General features: G+C 48.0%; 8 protein-coding genes; 4 read left to right on the top strand and 4 right to left on the bottom strand.

The window, feature by feature from the left end:
- Positions 1-353: 353 nt before the first annotated feature.
- FFUJ_06842 (uncharacterized protein) lies at positions 354-830 on the bottom strand (the record flags this gene model as incomplete). Its single annotated transcript, XM_023577028.1, has 1 exon — positions 354-830. The coding sequence occupies one exon, from the start codon at positions 828-830 to the stop codon at positions 354-356; it is 477 nt and encodes a 158-aa protein (XP_023430161.1).
- A 525-nt stretch (positions 831-1355) lies between these two features.
- FFUJ_06841 (FOX2-Hydratase-dehydrogenase-epimerase, peroxisomal) lies at positions 1356-2309 on the bottom strand (the record flags this gene model as incomplete). The annotated part of the gene is made up of 1 exon (XM_023577027.1): positions 1356-2309. One exon carries the CDS (start codon positions 2307-2309, stop codon positions 1356-1358), a length of 954 nt encoding a protein of 317 aa, XP_023430160.1.
- A 465-nt stretch (positions 2310-2774) lies between these two features.
- On the top strand, positions 2775-3762 carry FFUJ_06840 (related to D-arabinitol 2-dehydrogenase; the record flags this gene model as incomplete). XM_023577026.1 has 5 exons in its annotated part: positions 2775-2925; positions 2988-3154; positions 3212-3456; positions 3508-3671; positions 3725-3762. The coding sequence occupies 5 exons, from the start codon at positions 2775-2777 to the stop codon at positions 3760-3762; spliced, it is 765 nt and encodes a 254-aa protein (XP_023430159.1).
- Positions 3763-4260: 498 nt separating this feature from the next.
- On the bottom strand, positions 4261-5046 carry FFUJ_06839 (uncharacterized protein; the record flags this gene model as incomplete). XM_023577025.1 has 3 exons in its annotated part: positions 4261-4395; positions 4465-4891; positions 4943-5046. 3 exons carry the CDS (start codon positions 5044-5046, stop codon positions 4261-4263), a joined length of 666 nt encoding a protein of 221 aa, XP_023430158.1.
- A 334-nt stretch (positions 5047-5380) lies between these two features.
- Positions 5381-6178, top strand: FFUJ_06838 (uncharacterized protein; the record flags this gene model as incomplete). XM_023577024.1 has 3 exons in its annotated part: positions 5381-5440; positions 5491-5972; positions 6037-6178. 3 exons carry the CDS (start codon positions 5381-5383, stop codon positions 6176-6178), a joined length of 684 nt encoding a protein of 227 aa, XP_023430157.1.
- A 651-nt stretch (positions 6179-6829) lies between these two features.
- On the top strand, positions 6830-8405 carry FFUJ_06837 (related to O-methylsterigmatocystin oxidoreductase; the record flags this gene model as incomplete). XM_023577023.1 has 6 exons in its annotated part: positions 6830-6996; positions 7046-7330; positions 7386-7545; positions 7596-8059; positions 8120-8154; positions 8209-8405. 6 exons carry the CDS (start codon positions 6830-6832, stop codon positions 8403-8405), a joined length of 1308 nt encoding a protein of 435 aa, XP_023430156.1.
- A 1168-nt stretch (positions 8406-9573) lies between these two features.
- Positions 9574-12464, top strand: FFUJ_06836 (uncharacterized protein; the record flags this gene model as incomplete). XM_023577022.1 has 5 exons in its annotated part: positions 9574-10860; positions 10914-11042; positions 11097-11147; positions 11210-11364; positions 11423-12464. The coding sequence occupies 5 exons, from the start codon at positions 9574-9576 to the stop codon at positions 12462-12464; spliced, it is 2664 nt and encodes an 887-aa protein (XP_023430155.1).
- A 164-nt stretch (positions 12465-12628) lies between these two features.
- Positions 12629-14342, bottom strand: FFUJ_06835 (probable homogentisate 1,2-dioxygenase; the record flags this gene model as incomplete). XM_023577021.1 has 3 exons in its annotated part: positions 12629-12948; positions 12999-13353; positions 13410-14342. The coding sequence occupies 3 exons, from the start codon at positions 14340-14342 to the stop codon at positions 12629-12631; spliced, it is 1608 nt and encodes a 535-aa protein (XP_023430154.1).
- Positions 14343-14535: the final 193 nt, after the last annotated feature.

Below are 14535 nucleotides of genomic sequence, written 5' to 3'. Positions count from 1 at the left end.
GTGGACGAGAAACATGAATTGGCAACAGAGGCAGAGACTTTACCCGTCCAATTGTTATTGCCGTTCGCGGTATAGATGTGAAGTTCGATCAGGAGGTGACTTTATCAAGCCCTTGTAGGTAAAGTCACAGTTCAGGTAGCGCATGCTGCTTGAATGATGAGCAGGTTATCTGAATTGGGTATTTCAGTGCCTTAAATTGAGGCCCTATTGAGATATCATTAGATTGAACCCTGGATCACCAGAATCACTTTTATTTTGACTAAACAGCATAACGGACCAAAAGAATGAGCATTAAGATAAAGACCCAGATAACGTATGCAACGTCCCTCCAGGTCGCCTTCTTCTGACTAGGTCTATCCGAAAACACGCTCTGTATCCTCATTTTGCGCCCAAATCTTCTTAAGCTGCATTCTCGCTATCTTCCATCCTTTATCCGTGCGCTGAAACTTGAACCGATAATGTCCTCCAAAGGCATGGTACTCATGAGGCTTGCTCGTATCCATCGTTGCAGAAAACCAGAGGTAACATCTCCCCTCAGCTGTGTCTCCATCGATTGTGAACTGCAAATTGCTCATGGAGTGCTGGAGCCCTTGAAATCTGTCTTCTGCGCCGCGAGCAGCAGCAGCGATGTTTTCAACGTCGACAATATCACCCCAGCTCTCGAATCCGAGAACACCGTTGGGGATGAAACAGTCGGCGAATTCGTCCCATTTGTGGTCGTCAGCCGTGTTGCAGTAGCGATTGAGTAGGGTTGCTAGTGCATCTTTGTCTTCGAGGAGTTGGAGGCGTCGTAGAAGTGCTTCCAGGTTGGGCGTGTTGGTTTGAGCCATGATTTAGCTGTTATCTGAGATGGTGGTTGCGAATGCAAGTTGTTATCGGTTATCTGTCTGTGCGACTCAAAGTTTGAGTAGTCTCAGACAGCATCGTTACGAAGAAGCATAAATAGAGGCTGTACCTTGGCTAAAGCATGGCGATGGTGGCTGAAAGGGTAGTGACAGAAGGGAAATGAGGGGTTAGCGGATGGAGTTCGGACGGTCCAGCTTCGGCTCGAGAATTGGGTCCTTGAATGCTCTCACAAGGAGGCTACCGAAGGTGTCGAATGCTATTGTCCGGCAATTGGAATTCCTCACTTTTCAAGATTTAGAACTTCTCAGTGAATTGAAGCAGTGAGAGTTGTATTTTGAGTTGATAGACCAGATAGCTGATTCTTACATTGCGCGCGAAGATTGCTGCAACGCGTGAGCATTTCCGTGAGGGCGAGAGATTATTTGCTTTGGTTTGAGGTTGCCATAGTATTTGCAATAGGTAAATTGCATCTTGAATTGATGCTCTTCAAGGCTAATTCGCTATAATGGCTATTTACTGCTGGTTGGTATGATGCCCAGGGATGGCAACTCAGGCACTTCTAGTCCAGATGCCAAGCGAACTCCATATCTTACATGATCCAAAGTATCCTTGGGAATGTAAACATCCTTCTCATCACCCATGACCTTGTTCCAATTCTCCAAGAAACCTTCCGCTGTCGTTTCATTTGTATGCCCAGGAAAAGTCGCCAGTGCAACACGTGCAGCTCTCCCCGCTCCCGTAGCGATACAGACGCCAGATACAGGGCATTCATCAGCACATAATGCAACGAGCAACGGCGCACATTTGCTGGTTTCAAAGTACGTCTGCGTGATCATTTTGGATGCCTCTGAGAGGTCTCCCATCCGTGATGCACCCGAAGGTAAAATGGCGTTAAGCTTGATCCCGCATGATGGGGCGAACCGTCCAAGATCTTGCGTGATGGCATAGACTGCGCCTTTGGAAGCTGAATAGGCGCAATCACCGCCAGCGCCGAATCCAATGATGGCATCTGAAGATACGTTGACAATGCGACCGTGTCCTTGCTTCTCCATGGTAGGCCAAACGGCACTTGTCATGAGCTGTGCTCCTAGGACGCCAATCTCAATGACTCTCATAAAAGCCAGTGCATCAAGCGCCGCGTGAGAACTTGGCTTTCCAGAGATACCGGCATTGTTGACGAGGATATCAACACGGGCGTATTCCGCGAGGCAATTGGCCACGATGGCTTGAGCTTGGGTCTGGACAGAGACGTCGTGTCCGTCGGCGATAGCAATGCCGCCGGCCGCTTTGATCTCATCTACCACTGACTGGGCTCTGGTAATGGTTCCGGCTTGGCCTTCGAGTGTACCGCCGTAGTCGTTCACTACGACTTTGGCTCCTAGCTTTCCGAGTAAGAGGGCGTATTCCCGCCCAAGACCCCCTCCTGCACCAGTGACGATGGCAACACGGCCTTTGACAGACATTATGGACTGAGAACTGAGTAGAGAGATAAACAGATTGCGATGCCAAGTAATTGAGCTGTTGGGGACAGGAGAATTACAGTTCTAGTATAATTTCTAGGGCACAGGTTTATATGGCAAAGTAGGCGGCCAGCACCAAGAATGGGTACAAGCTGAACGTCGAAATTACAGAGTTTTTCCTATTTTGTCGTGTTGAAGAGTAATTGTCGGTCGCGTCCTCATTTCTCTCGTGTCTGTACATAGTCAGGCCGAACCTAGCCCGAATTCGCTTCTGCCCCGGGCGCTTCGCCTTCCAGGTGGTCACTGTAACCGAGCGCGCTAACGGTGCCAGACCACTGCAGGTAACTAATTCAATGGCGGCGTCACAGCTCATCAACACAAGATGGAACTATAAGTCATATACTCGGCATTTTTATTTTTATAATCAGTAGTATCTAGTCACAATTGTCCCTTGCACACACCTCCAAAATGTCTGGTATCAAAGGAAGAGTATATGCAATTACTGGCGCAGCGTCAGGCATCGGGCGAGCCTCTGCAATTCGCTTAGCGGAACTTGGAGCTGGAGGTCTAGCTATTTGCGATGTCAACATCGAAGGCCTTGACAAAACAAAGGAATTATGTGAGCCTTGGCTTTCGATCTCCCCAGCGCCTAGTTGACACCATCTCTAATATGTAATGTAGGCTCATTAGCTGGCACTAAAGTAGTTGCGTCAACAGTTGACGTCCGAAGTCATCAACAAGTCCAGAAGTGGATTGACAACACCGTTGCTGAGTTCGGACGTTTAGATGGAGCTGCAAACATTGCGGGAATTGCAGGTGGCGCCGGTGATACAACTTGCGCAACCATTGTACGTTACATAACAGCCATTTGTCACTCCAGAATGGTACTGATCCATATCGCACAGGAAGAGTCAGATTGGGATCGCATGATGGATGTCAATCTCAAAGGCGTCATGTGGTGCATGCGAGCTCAGATTCCGCATCTCCCCCGCCCGGGAGGAGCCATCGTCAACATCTCGAGCACCTCGGGCCTCAGAGGCTTCCCTCACAATGCAGCTTACTCATCGAGTAAATTTGGAGTCATTGGTCTCACATCGTCCGTGGCTGGCGAATTTGGCGCCGAGGGTATTCGGATCAACTCTCTTTTACCGTACTTCCTCCTTTACTGAAGGAGCTCACCGCACACTAACAGAGATAATAGCGGACCGATCCGAACTGAAATGTTTGAAGCGGGCGAAGCCAAGGGGCTGTTTGATTCGGAAAAGATCAGCAAGTTGACATGCCTTGGTCGTATGGGCAAACCTGACGAGGTGGCCAAGGTTCTGTGCTTTTTGTTAAGCGATGATGCGTCATATGTCACTGGTGGTGAGTCCTTTTCTTCTATTGGCAATGTTTCGCAACGTTTTGACACCTTTCAGCGCAATGGACCGTGGATGGTGGGTATGCTGCCTGCTGAGGAGCGAATAACAGGTAAGCTAGGGGAGGAAAGAAAACTTAGGACCTTGACCCTAAATGACAAAAGGACTTAGGTAATTCGGCATAAGTTTAGGGTACCTTTGTTAGATTTATCCTAATACCTTACAACAGGTCCGATATTTTCTTCCCCCCGATGGTAATTAAAGGCTCTAGAAGAGATATCATTCCAAGCATGTTCAGCAACAAAGAGATCACACAGCATGGCTTAAAGATTCTATATGTGGCGTTTTATCTAGTTCATATCGCTAGTTCAATAGAGAGCTGTATTACCTACTTTATAATTTGACGGGCATTACAATAATAGCGGGAGTTATATGGCTGTTCTGTATGGGTGTAAGAGCGGGCTCTAGATATAGGTTTTGGGAGGTCTATTACAATCGATCGCCGATTCGGTAACAAGATGTTATAGTTACAATAAACACAATTTTTAAGGGTATATTATTAGGGCTTAGATTGATTACACTTTAAGAAGCAAACGCTAATGTCTATCGCCCAAATCCTCTTTCCGAATATCAACGATATGCCAGGGCACAACAAACTCCTTATAGTAGTCCTTCAGGGCATCTATACACTCCCTAAATCCCGGCCTTTTCTCAAAGACTTCATGATGAGCCTAACCTTCGGTTAGTCAAAGTTCCTTCAAAACAGCAATAGCCAACGAGGCTTCAATGTCTCTACTCACATCCACAGAGTCCCAGTTGATCAATAGTAGTTGATCCTCAGGATTCTCAATAAGAGGAGTGATAAAGTAGCCCTTACATCCATCTTCCTCGTCGAGTACACGAGTAACCACCTTGTTGAACTGAGAGTAATAACCCGACACACCACCTTCAACCACTTTCGTCAACGCAACCTCCATAGCAGGCGACTTCAGAGTGTCTGAGAGGTGTTGATGGTCGCTGAGGGGTGAGTGATCCATGAGCGCATGGGATGTCCATGTTACCTTGCGCCCATTCAGAGCTGGTTGAATGACGCTGTGGAACTTTGCATATTCAGAGCTTGTGAAGAAAGAATGGGATGACTCTAGGTTTTCCCACAGAGCTAGATATACTTTTGTATATCGATCTTCGAATTTTCTGCCGCTCCAGAAGGGCTTTAGCCCAGGTGCCCTGTTAAGCTGGTATGTTAGCCATGTCGACGTGGCGCCGGTTCTATCTTACTTCTTGAGTATTGAAATAGCCGGCGCAAGATCTCGCTCGATTTCAGCATTGGCCGCTGGGCGATGCGGAATGACTATTAATTGGAGAGCTTGGCTGGTCGGCATCGTGCTGAGGGCTTCAGACAAAACTACTCAACGCGAATATTGAAGAAACTTATCAGAATTTCAGAAAAAATGAGGAGTAAAAATGCGATTTCTTTAACCAAAATTATCTTCTCGAAGGAAAGATCAATGTTGTGCAGATGGTGCGGCCACCGAAATTAGTGCGTCCGCTGATAGCTCCGCTTGTTGGAGTGGCCTCTTGCTTATTACTTCATGATTGGTAAACCGATAATACGCCGGCAATCTGCCATCGCGAACACCCAGAGGAAAACGGTTTTTATCTAGACCAGCGCATTAGGGATCTTTCTGTTCTCATTCTTATGCCTAGCAGCTTGCCATGATGCCTAAGTTCTTTGTTATCGCACGTGTCGTCGGGCGAAATGGAGCTATTGATCTTGTAAGCGCAAACATTTCTCTTTATACTAAGAAACTGACACATTTCATCAGTGGAAAGACCGGCTTGTTGAATTGTGCAAGGTATCAGCTACCGAACCATACGGTGACTCGTACTACTGGGGTCAAGATGTCGATGGTGAGCCCGACACACTCTGGGGCCTAGAAGGATACACGCATCCAATTGGATTCTTTATCGATCATGTTTCATCAGATATCTTCAAAAGAGAGATGGCACTTGTTGATAAGGACCAACTTCTACGAACGGCTCAAGGATTGGATAGTCCGGATTACGACCTGCATCATTATGATGAGTACGGGGGCTTTCTCAAGAGAGCTGATGATGACGGGAGAGATTCTGTGCGAAGCTTCGTGGTAGTGAAGCACTGTTGGGCCAAAAGCGAAACTTTAAGAAGCGAGATGCTAGATAGACTAGCACAATTCGCTGGGAGATTAGCCTCCGGCTCTCCTCGGGTGCAGAGTGCGCTGGTGCTGAAGGAATGTCGAGATACGAGCATGGCAAGCCTGTGGCTAAGGTGAGTCCGTTGCCCGGTCGACCACTCTCGGTATCACTTGGACTGACTTATCGATCCGTTGTAGGATGGTATCGGAGGAAGAGTGGAATTCATTGGAGCGATCGGAGCGAATGCAAGAGCTCGTTGATGGTTTAAAGGCAACTTGCGTCCGCAGCGAAACACATCGGTCTCAGGCGTTCAACGGTCATCTGGGGATAAAAGACTAGATCGGATAGCACATCAGATAGATACGGAAACATATTTATCCCTCTTCTTTTGTTTACCAGCGAGTCATGTTTGGCACTCAACCGTTCACAAAGATGCATCTAATCATGATACGTTCCAACCCCAACCTCCACAGTCTTCTGTAACGAATATGGAGTAGAATTAGTCAATTCAATCCTTGGATGGTTTAGCTTATACATTTGGTTTTTAGCTTCTGATTCCAAGGGTCTGATAACAACCACTAAGCATGCAATTAAGTAGTAATTTGATTCCATATCTTATCATTTCAATGCTCTGTACCCATATGCATCATAATCATAGGCTATAGCTACCGGCCATCAGCGCTGTATAGCCACTGGAAACTGCGGGGAAGCACCAAAGTGGCAGACTTGGTTAGTGTCTAACTCGATAGCTCAAGCCGAAGCTTCGCACCAACTTCGGAGGTCCCAAAACGCAGAGATAGTGTACACTAACATCGGCTAATCTGGGTCTGGATTTCTTCTGTAGCTCGAGGCCAAAGAACATGAGGGGGTTTTCTGTATAAGCTTCCCCAACCCAGATTGACTCGAACATGGTGATCATTTCTGTTTCATAGCCATATCTGTGAGCAACCGCATTTTACGCATAGCGAGAGACGAGACACAGGAATCAACATGGCCTCCCCCACTTTCATATACGGTCTTGTAGGTGCCGTGGTCGCTCTAACGGTGTATTGGCTGCTCCGGATTGGCAGACGGGATCCTCGAATGCCTCCGGGGCCTCCTACGGTCCCGATTCTCGGCAACATGCACATGATTCCAACCACCGGCCTCGGAAAGAAGTAAGAAAACTTGAATTACACGGGTCAAGTTGTCGCTAACAATTCCCAGGTTCATGGAATGGTCTCTGCAGTACGGCAAAATCTTCTCTCTCAAGATTGGTTCTGGCAATATCATTGTGATCTGTGACCGCAAAGCCGTCCATGAGCTTCTCGATAAGAAGGGAAGCATCTACTCAGACCGGCCTCCAAACATCGTCCCGCTCTTCATTACGAGAGGTGATCATATGACCATGGAGTGTCAGAGTCCATCTTGGCGAGAAAAGAGAACTGTTGTGACGCGCAATTTGAACCCTAAGTCTTTGGATGAGAAGCATTTCAGGGTTCAAGAGACTGAGTAGGTAGTCTTGTACCTTGATGGAGTGAATGAGAGCTGACCTGACGTTCTCTAGGGCTGTTATCTTGATGAACCGTCTCTTGGATGATCCTAGCAACTTCTACTCATATTCACGCCTCTACGCCTCTTCTGTGGCTGCTATTCTGGCCTGGGGCTTCCGAGCGACCACTCTGGACTCATTCTGGTACAAAGATGTCTCCGCCATGATTGAAAAGGTGAATCAGGCTTTTACTTCTCATCTCTATATGTCTAACTCTGCTTATAGTGGCTCGGGGCGATCGAACCCGGTGCGACACCTCCCGTCGACCTAATCCCATGGCTCTGGTACATCCCCGGAAAATGGAAGTCCCGCGTCTACAAGATGCGAGATCACATGGATAAAGTCTGGAGCCAAGCACGAGCAATGGTCGATGATCGACGAGCAAGAGGTGATCGTCGAGAGTGTATGATCGATATGAAGTTGGATGAGTATGAAAAGAACGGTTGGCCCATGTCGCAGCACGCCTTCAACAACCTTTTTGGCGAGTTGATGGAAGCAGGTGCTGATACCACGGCGAACCAAATTCTCACTTTGATCTTGGCTTTGGCGAAATATCCCAAGTTTCAGGAGAAAGCGAGAGTGGAGATTGATGCTGTTTGCGGTACGGAACGAGCGCCTGTTTTTTCGGATTTTGCGAAGATGCCTTATGTCAATGCTATCGTCAAGGAGGGTTTGCGGTGGAGGCCAACGTAAGTTTACCTTGGGGTTGGTATCTTCTTTATCAGAGTGCTTACTAAACATTGGTATAGTTCCGATCTAGGATTGCCTCATACCGTTACCAAGGGTAAGTCTACTAGGTTGGACTGGAGTGTTTGCGCGGTAACTAACCTTTTGATAGATGACTACTACGATGGAATGTTGATCCCTAAGGGAAGTACTATCTTCGTCGGAGTATGGGCTATGCATCACGACAAGGATTACTATGGCAGTCATGACACCTTCGACCCTGACCGCTATCTGTCTCATACAAAGCTAGCAAACGAATACGCAGTAGGTCCAGATTATGAGAAACGAGATAAGTCCACCCCTCAATAATAACATATAGAGCGACTCGCTAACTTGTACCTTTACATCACTATGGGTATGGTGCTGGACGACGTATCTGCCCCGGAATCCATCTGGCCGAGCGCAGTATGTGGCGAATCACTGCGAAGCTACTGTGGGCGTTTGAATTCTCTGAACCAATAGATCCTGTAACCGGCAAGGTTAAACCGCTGGATCAAGATGCATATACATCGGCGAACTTGGTGTGTCCATTACCCTACAAAGTTAATATTAAGCCGCGAAGTGCAGCTCATGTTCAAGCTATCAAAAGAGAGCTTGAGAGTGCGGAAGCGTTTTTGTCTCAGTACAACTAAGTAGGTACAACCAGGATCTGGTTGGGCTTTAGATTACCATCTATAAATATGAATTTCTACTCACTCCTTTCATTGTAATTTTATGTTGTATGCTATCCCATGTTAGATATGCTGGTCCATCTTATTATGATATGTTGTCCCACATACAGGCAGCCATGGTCATGAAAAGCCCCACATAGATCCAGGGTAAGTAATTCTGAACCAGCGCCCGTGTAACCGAGCTATCGAAACTGTTATTAAACTCTATCATCAGGATTGCGGGGTAGAGGTCATCTACTCAACTAGACACTACATGATTGGCTGCTTTGGAAAGGCCGAGCCTCTGTAATCCATGTACCCCGGATCTTCCGTTTGACCTTGTCGATCTGCTTCGGCAGATGAAGCGGTACCAGGTGCAGAGCAGAGCAGAGCCCAGACCGCATTTCTCTTTCTCAGGGGTTGGTTAGATGCCTTGCATGTGAGACAGAAACAATAGGTGAGAGATTGATGTTTTCTTACCCCGCGACAACCCCAGATTTCGTCATTGTCGCGACTGCACCAGCGGAGCCGCAGCTTCAGAGCATTATTCATGGCCCTTGACATGTTTAGAGTGTTCATTTTACCTCGCGGAATTGTTTAGGACTCGTGTTTCTTACCTGAGATCTTTATCCAATGCCAACTGCGCGTCTTTAGGACCATGAAAGGCTGCTCATACTGTCATCGAACATTCCACAAAACAGAGCATCTTCTCCGCCACGAGCGTTCTCGTAAGATCATCCCCACATGGAACCATTTCAATTGCCAAATTAACCCATGCTTAGATACAGGGGAGAAGCCATATCGATGCGATACATGCGGTCGCGGCTATGCACGGAGGTAAGAAGCCATCTCTAGTCTCTGTCACCACTGGTATTGACGGCCATAGCGATGTCCTCCTTCGCCACGTTAGATACTTTCACCCTAACAGCGACACTTCACAAAGAGAGCGCCGACGATCCGATGTCTCAGCGAACGAGAAGAGCCGACAGCGCCGACAAAGTGTCCTGGCCGATTCCATAAACGTGTGCTCAATACCTCCGCCGGAGCCGGAAGAAGGTTCAGAAGGCGGGACGGATGAGCAAGAGAATAATCGTATGCGCGATAGTGGACATCAACAGCAACAGGAGGATAGTTCTGTAACTGTTGATGATTCGATGGCACAGTTTGCAACATCTGATCTTGATGCACTGGCTACGGTATCAATGCTGCAAGCTCTCCACGAACAACCGACTGAATCAGCGAAGCTGGCTTTGGAAGACTCTTTCGATGATCGACGGCCAGCGAATCACTCCCCTGCTATTGGTCAGCATGATAATGAACTATCGCCGATGAGCTTCTCGCATCATATGGTAGAGACAACACTGGAGACAGCGACCCCTACCTTATTCACCGCCAATGCCGAATTTCTCAGTCCTGGAGTATCGTTGAGTACAAGGGCAAATGTGTTTCATTCTCACACTGCTACCTCGGCAGCCCTTTGGGGAAATAACGAGGCAGCCCTCGCGTCATTGAGCAACACAGATTTGTTGCATTATGCTGGTGCTTTGGAATTCTTACAACCGAACCTTAGCCATCTAGACTTTCTCGATTTTAGTCTTGGCGAGACTTCACCCGGCATCCGTGGCTCGCAAGCCTCGAGTAATAGTGTCGACCCTGTCAGCAGCATTCCACTGGAGCGCTTCGCCAGGGTAGCTGCGCTATGGCCCCGAAACCGAACGCACTCGGCAAGTCAGATTGCTTCCAAAGTCTGGGCGGACGTGGTGAACTACCGGGGTGATGGCATCTTCACAGATGTCTCTATTTCGCAATCATCGCCGAGCTCTACCATCGGTACCGAGAATGAATCGAGATGGGGAATGGACGAAGAAAAGAGACAGGACCTCATCCGTGAGTTCGGCTCACTTGGGTCCAGCGTTGACTTTCTACCGACGCGACTACTAAATCTCGGCCTCACTATCGCATTTCGACAGCCTCATTCCCTTGTACCATTTATACACCAACCCACATTCTCAGCAAAATCGGCATCTAACTCAGTTGTCTTCTCCTTGTGTCTTCTTGGACTAGCCATTCTGGACTCTTCATATGTGAAGCCTTTCACAGCACACTATTTGCCAGTAATGTTACTGCCATCCGTGTCTGAATGAAGACCCATGCTGACTATGTACAGGCAGCTACGGAGAAGTGCTGTTCTCAATTAGCGACACCATCATTCGGCTCAGAGGGGTCGGCGCAGCTTGTTGAGCGTCTCGCGTCGGCAGCCTTGCTACTTATGGCTTGGTCAATAAGCTCACCTCATGTAAGCCCTCTCTAGAGGCTCGGACCTCTGGATGAAACGCTGAGATTGACCTAGGGTGCTCGCGATGCCTTCTTATCCAGGATGCTTTACAACCAAACCATGAACGTACGTTGAAGCCGTCCTGTTCCACTCTCTCGGTATAAGCTGACGACATGATGCACTTACAGCTCGTGAAAATGTCGGGATTACTGATGCCGCGACCGTCATCGTTCAGCATCGATAATCTACTCAGTCAGGCGAGCTCGGCGAGACTAATTCATGACCCAGCGCAAAGCGATGACTGGGCGTGGAAGGCGTGGGCTCGAACAGAAAGCTTCAAGAGGTATGTTACGCTTGGTCCCTAAGATTTGCAAATACTGATTATGAATGACTGTATGAAGATTAATATCGACGCTGATCATGATCGATGCATGGTGGGCCTCGAGGCTAAACACAGAGCCACTCATCTGTGCTTCCGTGGTCCAATTGGAGATGTCGACATCAATCGACCTGTATCGGTCCTCATCAGCAAAGTCATGGAGAAGCTGTCGCAATGCTGGTACAAGTGCAACCACAGAACCCGTCATAATACGAATGCACACTCCATCCATCACATTGACCCCACTTCAAGAAACGTCGCCTATTGGAATGACTGGCCTGCTCTCTGTTGTCTGGGCACGCATTCTCCAGCATCAGTATCAAATGAGAGGAGCAAGTGATAGCAATAGAGAAGGGCCTCCCGCAAGTGTAGATGCATCGACTGAGGCTGGCAACAACATGTTACGTGTGTTGGGCGACATCTATACAAACTACTCGAGGTTTCTCCGGTATATGAATCCCAACTGCATTGCGCAGTGGCATTTTCTCAACCTGAACATCCTGGCCAACCTTGAAATATTCGAAATGGCTTCTGGTCGCAATGGGGCTGAAAGCGCATACGCTGCCTTGCAAGAGATCTCCAACTGGAGTCAGACCCAACATGCACGACGTGCCTGTCTCCACGCCGCGGGTATCTACGTCGCCATGAGTCGTCGAAGAGCAAACGACGGCGTTATGCTGCATTCTGACATGTCTTTATTCACAGCTGCGCTCGTACTTGGACTTTATGTGTTTATGATGAAACCTAACGAAGGACATACTGATGCTGACACAGAGTCATTTGAGTTACTCAACGACATCGACTGGACTAACCTATGTGATCCAATGTCTATAGTAGAGAATGCTGGGGATAACACCGCCAGTCAGTTTATACATAATGGAGGAAGTATTAGCTTCTCTGGAACAGTGTGTGAAGCGGGATATAATGCTGCCAAGATGATCTTACTCGAGTTTGCGAGCTTGTTAGAAGAGGTTGGGAAGTGGAATGCGAAAGAACTGTGTCATATTCTACGGATAATGAGCGACTCTTTGATCGAAGTCGACGACCGTATGGGTGGTGATTGAAGCGAGCTCGCAGTTGGAACGCTGGCGGTTTTGCATGTACAATCACTCAAGCACATATAGAGGTTTGTTATCGGACAGGATACCATTCAAGCGTGAGAGCCTATAGCGCTATTAAATACAAATACACGGCATTTCTTTGCTCAAGATAAATCCACAAAGTTGTCCTAATTCCAAACCGCTGCATCGACTGCACTAATCTTTGCATGGCCATTAGTCTCGAGAGGAGGCAGGACTTGCGTAGGCTGGCCCTTGGCATCGAGCAATTGAACAGAATGATAGTAGTCAACCGCCTTCTTCTGGTTCACCTTATCCTTTGCAACACGCTCAAGAAGCTGTTTGGTCAAAGGATGTGCTGAGAAACGATCGGGAAGATTATCCCAAACCCGGTAATCCGTGGCTTGTTTGTGAAGAACACCACAGATCTCTCGAGCATACTCTGTGAACAGGAATGTGCGAGATGACTCAACCATGATGGTCATTTGATCTGTCCCCAAGTCAGTAACTATATCATATCTCTCAAGGCCCATTACTTACTCTCTAAGATTCTGCGTGGTTCATTGTGCTGCAAGATAGCTTCAGTGATATACTCCTCACCGAATCCACCATGTGGAGTATGTCCGCCTTCGTAACTACAGCCACCGGGCAAGAAGTCATCGGACCGACCGAGACCTGCTCCATAGATACATGCCAGCATCTCAGTTGCGCTGTTTCTGTGATAGTAAGGTGCTCGCAAAGAGTTACTAGCCACGTCCCACCGAGGGCCGAACCAGAGATAGTCTGCGAGCGGAACGTGAGGATCGAATGACTTTGCTGTAAGAACGGTGTTGATGCTTGGGTCTGTGTGATCGATGCTGGTACTATTCTGAGATGCAAACTTTGTCAAATCGTACTATGGTTTATGTAGTTAGTACGTGACCTGCTGGTAGCGGTGTGTCGGTAGCTTACCTTGTAGGGAACTGCATTCCCATGCCATGCAACAACGTCAAACGGACTATGATCCTGACTGATGACAACATGCTTTCCGTTGTTCTTCACAACAATCTTGAAAGGCACGTGTAGATCCTCGTCAATATGAGCAACAGGATATAGAAAGTCTCGTGGGTTTGCCAGGCCATGTCCTCCGATGGGTCCCAAGTCAGGCAGCTCCCACATAGATCCCCAGACTTCAGCGATATGGCCACGAGCAACGGGGACGCCCTCTGCTAGATTGATTCGGAAACGTACACCACGCTGGATAACGCAAATCTCGCCCGGCTGGACGAAGAGACGACCCAACTCGGTTTGGATGTCTATGATGCCGAGTTGAGGAGTGATGAGAAAGTCACCGTCTGTGTTGCAATATGCCTTGTTGATCATAGAAGCATTGATCATGTAAACATACACAGCGATGCCCTGACGAAGATTGGGATCACCACTTCCAGCAAGTGTATGTAACCCATCCGTAAAGTCAATCGTCTCATCATCCTTCGGCAGTGGAAAAGGCGACCACTCCGCCTGCTGATACAAAGGCTCAACCTTGGGATTCAACGACAAAAAACAGTTCTCAATATGAGACTTTGTCTCAATGCTGGAGTATCCCTGATGAGCAGCTGATGGTCGAGCGCGATACATGTACGTGCTCATGTTGAGGCCGCGAGGAGCTGCGAAAGCAGAGTAGGTGATACCCTCAGTGTACAGACCAAAACCTCTGTCTTGAGGGTTGTTTTGGCCGGCGGGGAGAGTGCCGGGGATGACCTCTGATTGATGGCGGTTACCCCAGCCTGCTTGGTACTCGTAGGGGTCATTCTCGCGGGTAGGTTTGGTGCGCTGGAGGTCTGTGTAGTGGAAGACTTTCTGGGGATCTGTGGCGGGCTCACGTCTCTTGATAGCGGCGACCATGCTGATGTTTGATGTGTAATTCTTCTTAGGGGTTTGATGTGATTGTTCAAGTTGAGGATGTTTTGGATCTAATCTAATGGTTCATTTTCCTTTTATTCTCTGGGCGTATTAGTAGACTTCACTGTAAGTCCCAAGTTTATTACCGAACGGCAGATGCACACACAAATGGGCCAGTAAGTGGGAGACCTGACGT

This window comes from Fusarium fujikuroi, chromosome FFUJ_chr05 (assembly GCF_900079805.1).
Source record: "Fusarium fujikuroi IMI 58289 draft genome, chromosome FFUJ_chr05".
NCBI classification, from domain to species: Eukaryota; Fungi; Ascomycota; class Sordariomycetes; order Hypocreales; family Nectriaceae; genus Fusarium; species Fusarium fujikuroi.
Note: the sequence above shows the minus strand (reverse complement) of the source record. Positions and strands in the feature narration are given on the sequence as shown.